This window comes from Otolemur garnettii, unplaced genomic scaffold (genome assembly GCF_000181295.1).
Source record: "Otolemur garnettii isolate 467f Iridium unplaced genomic scaffold, OtoGar3 scaffold00002, whole genome shotgun sequence".
Taxonomy (NCBI): domain Eukaryota; kingdom Metazoa; phylum Chordata; class Mammalia; order Primates; family Galagidae; genus Otolemur; species Otolemur garnettii.
The window spans coordinates 37,234,708-37,242,728 of record NW_003852397.1 but is presented as its reverse complement, the minus strand read 5'-3'; the positions used below and the strand labels follow the sequence as shown (position 1 = coordinate 37,242,728).

At 39.9% G+C, this 8,021-nt stretch overlaps 1 protein-coding gene across 1 annotated transcript in view; it reads right to left on the bottom strand.

Annotated features, from left to right (window-relative positions):
- The window catches only part of KAT2B (lysine acetyltransferase 2B), a 117,540-nt gene that overhangs the window by 54,921 nt on the left and 54,598 nt on the right, over positions 1-8,021 (bottom strand). Inside the window, exon 4 of the mRNA XM_003781875.3 lies at positions 1,660-1,805. Coding sequence (XP_003781923.3) covers positions 1,660-1,805 — 146 coding nt within the window. The remainder of the gene's footprint in view (positions 1-1,659; positions 1,806-8,021) is intronic.

Sequence of the window (8,021 nt, the reverse complement as noted above, 5' to 3'; positions counted from 1 at the left end):
AAAAAAAAAAAAAAATTAGCTACCATTTTACCTAGTTATATAAAAATGAAGCCCAGTATCTTTTACAGAAGAAGCAAAATTTTTCTGCTTATAAACTGAGTGCTTTGTTTTGTTTAACATCCTTATTACAGTTATACAATACAACATAATCTACAATGCCTCAATAGCAGAGTTTTTGGTTTCATTTTGGTTTTTTTGGAGATTGAGTCTTGCTCAGTCTGCCCAGGCTAGAGTCATGGCCTTAGCCTATTTCACAACAACCTCAAACCCCTGGGTTGAAGCAATCCTCCTGCCTCAGCCTCCCAGATTGTTAGGATTACAGGCATGAGCCACCATACCCAGCCTACCAGGTTTGGGTTTTTTTAAAAGGTTATTCCTTCTGGCAGCCTCCTTTAGGAATCCATTTTTGGCAACCTCAAATCTTACTATCCATTCCTACCACCAGTGTCCCTCCCACAGCTGTTAGTCCTGGCTATCATCAGAAGCTTGAAAAGATATACATCTGTGGGAAGGGAGAGGACGGGGCCCAAATGGAGGTGAGGTAGAACCACAAGGAGGCAGCTATAGGGAATGGTAGCAATAATCAGCAGATGGTGTAACAAGACACAGGAAACAATGGGTAAGAAGCCAAAATAAATTTGGAGAGTCTACATTCCTCCCCTTGAAGCATTAGGGACAGGATTTAGAGCCATCCCTCCAACCACATCTTCTCTCACCCACCCCTGGTCTACTGCGCTCCACCACACTGGCCTCCTTGCTGATCCCACATCATGTAAAGCTCCCCGGGTACGCGTCCTGGATGCTTGTTCTTCTCTCTGCATGGGAGGCTCTTTCTTTCCCCAGTTCTGTACACAGATGGCTCCTGTCTCCTACTCAGATTTCTGCTCACCTGCCCTTTCCTCGGAGAGGCTTTCCTATGTGCCCCCCACCCGCCACCATCCCTGCCATTCTGATTCCCATTACCCTACTTTGTTTCTCTTCACAGCACTTATCCCCACCTGCAACTGTATTATTGACTGGTTAACTGTCTCTTCTGCTAAAATGTAAACTCCATAAGGAGAAGAACTGTGGTTTGACCAGTGCTCTGTCCTTCGTATCTACCATAGTACCATGTACAGAGCAGGTGTGCAATAAATATCTGCTGGGTGGATGGCAAAAAAAAAAAATCTATAAGCATACACAAATCAAGATATGCAACACAAGTGTGAAAGCTCTCAAGGACAGTGATGTGTTAAAAGTATAGTGGGTTGGCTCAGCACCCCTAGCTCAGTGGTCAGGGCGCCAGCAACATCCATAGGGGCTGGTGGGTTCAAACCCGGCCTGGGCCTGCATAACAACGACAACTACAACAATAACAACAAAATAGCAGGGCATTGTGGCAGACTCCTGTAGTCCCAACTACTTGGGAGGCTGAGGCAAGAGAATCACTTAAGCCCAAGAGTTTGAGGTTGCTGTGAGCTGTGACACCACAGCACTCTACGGATGGTGACACAGTGAGACTCTGTCTCCAAAAAAAAAGGATGGTGGGTCATCTTAGAGAATCTGTCACAAAGGCAAAGCTTGAGGGCAAAATGAGTTAATTGCCAGCTGAGATTCTTCATACTCATGACCTGGCATAAGGAGAAAGAAGAAAAGCCTTTTAATATGTTAGAATCTCACCTTGAATAGGTAGAAATAAACTTGTTTGGTATCTGCATCTTCTTCCTTGTGGACACAGGTAAAGAGATATTCCACGTCTAACACTATCCCCAGGAGTCTGTTCATCTCTTCCTCTGACACATTCTCCAGGTGGGAAACATGAGCAGCTTAAGATAAAATCAAAGGAACATATGTAAGAAGTCAGCTTAAAACCAAAAACACTGCCCATTTTAAAATAGAAGTTTCTCTCTCACAATCCTTCCCATCAATCCATTAGGCTCATTTAAGTAAAAGAAAATTGTGGAACCTGTAGAAAATTGAAATCTTCTCACAAAATCTACTTATCATTAAGAGACTACCATGTTGGTGAGCCTCAACCTCTCATGCAATACTAAAAGTGGTCCAGGGGCTAATCTACTCAAATAATATAAATGTTAAGAACCAGGACTGGGCTCGGCGCCTGTGCTTCAAGCGGCTAAGGTGCCAGCCACATACACCTGAGCTGGCGGGTTTGAATCCAGTCAGAACCTGCCAAACAACAATGATGGCTGCAACCAAAAAATAGCCGGGTGTTGTGGTGGGCGCCTGTAGTCCCAGCTACTTGGGAGGCAGAGGCAGGAGACTCACTTGAACCCAGAAGTTGGAGGTTGCTGTGAGCTGTGATGCCACAGCACTCTACCCAGGGTAACAGCTTGAGGCTCTGTCTCAAAAAAAAAAAAAGAAAAAAAGAAAGAAAACCAGGACTGGAAGCACCAAGCCTGGTCATGACAGGGTCAAGTTCTTATGTTTCCACGTAAGCAAATTCTCATCCACGTAAGCAAATTCTCAACCACAACAAGGGGTTCCTTAGATCCTAGACACGGATCCAGGATTTGTCAGTTTGTGGTTCAGTAGTACAGAAAACCAAGCTGCTCAAAGCAGTGATTTTCAACCATGTGACAGGAGAGGATCTCAGATGTGCTACAAAAATTTTAAAGATCATTAATTAAATTATTTTTGAAAGATGTTCAAAGCACAGTATTTTCCTTCTTTTTTTTTGATTAACATAAAAAAAGGTTGCAAAACACAGCTTTGAAGGTTTAGTTCTAAGTTCTGTGAATAGCTCAGTTAGCCAAGAATAACAAAATAGTGTAAGACCAAAGGCCCTTTCCCTCACCCTTCTGACTGAGACACACTAAGACCTCACTGTCTGCAGCAAAGCCCCCAAAGCCTCTTTTTGCTTGACCTTGAACATCCTCCATGATCAAACCCCCACGTCTGCTTTTCTGCCTCTGTTCTACTGTCTCTGGGTTTAGTGACCTAAATACTGACCCCCTCCTCCCTCAGACCCTTACCATCGCTTCTATCCAAACCCAGGCCACTGTTCAAAGTATCACATTTAATCTGCAAACAATCTCACAAAGTGGGTAACAGTAATCTCATTTTAGAGTTGAGAAAACTGAGACTCAGGGAGATTGAATATTGTTTTATCAAATGTCACTCAGTCAACCAGGCAGAGCCAAGTGTCTGAAAGCAAAGAATATTTGACCCAAATTCTAACTCTCCTAAAACATATTTTTATTGATTCATTGATTCACCTCAAGTCCTTTCACACTGCAGAAAGGATCCCTAGGTAAGCCACCCAATAATCAATCACCCACTACCCAGAAGCTCCCCCAAGTTGGGATTATGTGTTTCATTTGTGTTAGTTTCTACATTACCATGGTGGCTGCATGATGAGATCCTCTTAGGTGCAGCTCTGGGTGTGCAGATTTAAAAGTGCTTAGACACAAAAGTGCTTGAGATGATTTTTTTAAAGAAAAATTAAAATACATAGAAAAGTCATAACTTTCTCTTGCCTTTTTGAAGGGACATGGAACTAAAGGCTATTGAAGAAACCCACTAAGCGTCGGTCGTGGGTCATTCTGCTCTGGAGACCATGCTGTCCTTGTCAATAAACCACAATGCTCAACCAGAATCCTGGGATAGAGGATGCTGCTGGTACATGGCTTTGTGCCTTCTACTTACTCCAACTCCTGGCTCCCGACTACCAGCAGCCCCATTTCTCCACCTCAGGGCTTTTCCTGTCACTGTGACCTACTCTGCCACCTCTGCACCCCTCAGAAGCAGGCATTCCCCCAAAGAGTGAGGAAGTGAGTGCACAACTGCCTCCATTTCCTTCCTCCTCGCCTGGAGTAACTCTGAGGTAAGTGTTCTATACTGACTGCCAAAGTTTCCCCCACAGAAGAAAGTACCAGTCGCCCACAGTGAGAACTGCCTTAGTAATTCACCATTTATTGGCCACCCTTTCTGCCTTGTTTCACTTTGCCAGGATCCTACTTTCAACCACAACAAAGTGCTTGCACTTAAATCCTTGTCTCAGAGTCTGAGTCTGGGGAAGCTCAAACTAAGGTATCTAAATAAAAGCATCTTCACAGTTCACAAGATTAAATAGATGCGCACACTCAAAACTTTGAGTCAAACTATACAAACGCAATTTATGTAACTGAAACATTTATACCCCCATAATAATCTGAAATGAAAATAAATAAATACAGGGAAAAAAAAAGAATATTGAATACCAAAGGGTAGAGACTCCGAAATGTTCGAAGGAGCAGGAATAGCTCACTTATGTTAAACAAAATTAACTTTATGTCAAATTACAAAAACAGAAAAAGGGAGTCAATTCATCAAGAGGATATAACCATTATAAATATATATGTACTGAACATTAAGGGACATTATTACTAAGAAATCAGAGAGGCAGACTACCACTACAATAATAATACGAGACTTCATTACCACACTGTCAACAACGAAGAGATCTTCCAAACAGAAAAGCAATAAGAAACACTCGGCTTGAATTACACTTTAAACCAAAAGGACCTAACAGACAAACACAGAACATTCCGTCCAACAACAGCATAATACACATTCTTCTCAAGCACCATGGAATTTTCTCCAGGATAGATTATATGTTAGGCCACAAAACAAGTCTAAACCAATTTAAGAAGACTGATACAATACCAAGTATCTTTTCTAACAATGTTAATATGAAACTAGAAATCAATAACAAGTAGAATTTTGGAAAACTCACAAATACGTGGAAATTAAACAACATAGTCTGACCAACCAATGGGTCAAAGAAAAAATCAAAAGGGAAAGGAAATTAAAAAAATCTTTTGTTTACAAGAATGACTTTTTAGTTTCAGATTAATATGGGGTATTAATTTGATTTTTTAGTTTCAGATTAATATGGGGGTACATACAATTTAGGTTACATAGTTTGCTTTTGTGAGGTTAAAGTCCAGTTATGGATGTGCATTTCACCCAGAAAGTCTGCAATATGCCCACGCAATGTACCCACTGGATGGGAATTGACCCAACCTGGTCTGAACAACCAATGGATCAAAGAAGAAATCAAAAGGGAAATTTAAAAATGTCTTCAGACAAAAGTGAAAATGCACCATAACAAAATTAATGGGATGCAGCAAAAGCAATTCTCAGGCAAAAGGTTACAGCAATAACTACCTGAGGAAAGATCTTAAATAAACAACTTAATGATACACTTCAAGGAACTAGAAAAAGAACAAACTGAGCCCAAAGTTAGTAGGAGGAAAGAAATATAAACAGTCAGAGTAGAAATAAATGACACTGGAAAAACAAAAGAAAAGATCTAGAAAAATAAAAGTTGGTTTTTTTGACAAGATAAAAAAAGATTGACAAATCTTTAGCTAGAATAACTCAGTAAAAAGGAGAAAAGACTCACATAAAATCAGAAATGAAAGTAGAGACATTACAACTGATACCACAGAAATAGAAAGAGATTACAACAATTATATGCCAACAAATTGGATAACCTAAAAGAAATGGGTAAATTTCTAGAAACCTACAACCTACCAAGACTGAATCATGAAGAAACAGAAAATATGGCTGAGTGAGGTGGTTCACGACAATAATTCTAGGACTCTGGGAGGCTGAGGAAGGGGGATTGCCTGAGTTCACGAGTTTGAGACCAGCCCCATCTCTAAAAAAATAGCCAGGCATTTCAGCAGGTACCTGTAGTCCCAGCTACTTGCAAGGCTGAGCAAGAGGATTGCTTGAGCCAAGAGTTTGACGTTGCTGTGAGCTATGACACCATAGCACTCTAGCCAGGGCAAGAGAGTGAAAAAAAAAAAATCTAAACAGATTAATAACAAAAAGGAGATTGAATCAGTAATTTAAATTAAAAAAAAAACCTCTCCCATCAAGCGAAAGCCTAAGACCTGATGTTTCGTGGCTGAATTCAACCAAACATTTAAAAAAGAACTGATACCAATTCTTCCCAAACTCTTCTAAACATTAAAGAGGAAGGACTATTCCAAACTCACTTTATAAGGTAAGTGTTACACTGATACCAAGGCAAGACTAGAACCCTACAGGTAAAGAAAATTACAGGCCAATAACCCTGATGAATGTAGATACAAAAGTCCTCAACAAAATACTAGCAAACTGAGTTTAACAGCAAATTAAAAAGACCATTCATCACTACTAAGTGAGATTTATCCCAGGGATGCAAGGATGATGGTTTAATAATAAATTGATACACCACATTAACAAAATGAAGAAGAAAAACCACATGATAGCCTCTTCGGATATATAAGAAACAACTGACAAAACTCTACATCTTTTCTTGATGAAACTCTCAAATTAGGTATAGAAGGAATGTACCTCAACATAAAAAAAGACTATATGTGACAAACCCATAACTAACATCGTACTCAGTGGTGAAAAGTCCAAAGCTTTTCCTCTCAGATTAAGAACAAGACAAAGATGCCCGAATCTTGATACTTATATTCAACATAGTATAAGAAGTCCCAGCCTGGGGCAGTGCCTGAGGCTCAAAGAAGTAGGGCACCGGTCCCATATGCCAGAGGTGGCAGGTTCAAATCCAGCCCTGGCCAAAAACTGAAGAAGAAGAAAAAAAAAGCCCCAGCCAGAGCAATTAAATAAAACAAAGAAATAAAAGGCATTCACATCAGAAAAGAAAAAGCTAAACTGCCCCTGTTTATAGACGGCATGATCTTATATATATAAGAAAATTTCACCAGAAAACTATTAAAACTAATAAATTCAGTATAGTTGCAAGATCCAAAACCAATATCCAACAATCAGTAGCTTCTAAACAGTAATAATAAACTATCTAAAAAAGAAAGGAAAGCAATCACATATACAAGAGCATCAAAAACAATGAAATACCCAGGTGAAAATTTAACCAAATAGGTGAAAGATATATACACTGAAAAGTATAAAACAATAAAAGAAAGTGAAGAGGCTCAGTGCCTGTAGCTCAAGAGGCTAAGGCATTAGCCACATACACCAGAGTTGGCGGGTTCAAATCCAGCCTGGGCCTGCTAAACAACAATGACAACTACAACCAAAAAAAATAACCAGGCACTGTGGTGGGGGCCTGTAGTCCCAGCTACTTGGGAGGCTGAGGCAAAAGAATCACTTAAGCCCAGGAGTTTGAGGTTGCTGTGAGCTGTAAGTGCCACAGCACTGTACCGAGGGCAACCGCTTGAAGCTGAGGCTCTGTCTCTGTCTCAAAAAAAAAGAAAAAAGAAAAAAAGAAAAGAAAAGAAAGTGAAGACATCAATAAATAAGAATGAGAAGTTACCTTTTTTTTTTTTTTTTCTTTTTTGCAGTTTTTGGCCAGGGTGGGCTAGAACCCACCACATGCCTCTGGCATATGGGGCTGGCACCCTACTCCTTGAACCACAGGCACCACCCCAATAAATTATCTTAATAAAAGAAAGTGAAGAAGGTACCAACAAATGAAAAGTTATCTTAAGGACTGGAGGAATTAATACTGTTTAAATACCCATGTTATATACAAAAAATTCAACGCAATCTCAATCAAAATTCCAAAGATATTTTCTACAAAAATAGAAAAAAAAAATCCTGGGTGGTGCCTGTGGCTCAAAGGAGTGAGGTGCCCGCCCCATATACTGGAGGTCTGGGGTTCAAACCCAGCCCCAGCCAAAAACTGCAAAAAGGAAAAAAAATTGGAAAACAATCCTGAAATTTGTATAGACTACAAAAACTCCCAAATAGTGGAAGCAATCTTGAGTAAAAGGAACAAATCAGAAGGCCTCATACTACATTTGGTTTTAAAATCTACTACAAAGCAATAGAAAGAGCATGGCACTAGCATAAAAGCAGACACAAACACCAGTGGAATAGAAAACAGAGCCCAGAAATCTGTGCATTCATGGTCAATTGACTCGACAAAGATGTGAAGGGGAAAGGACAGTCTCTTCAATAAATGGTGTTGAGACAGCTGGATATCACATGAAAAGGAATAAAATTAAACTCTTCTATCACACTATATATAAGAATCTAAACAAAATGGACAAAATACTTAA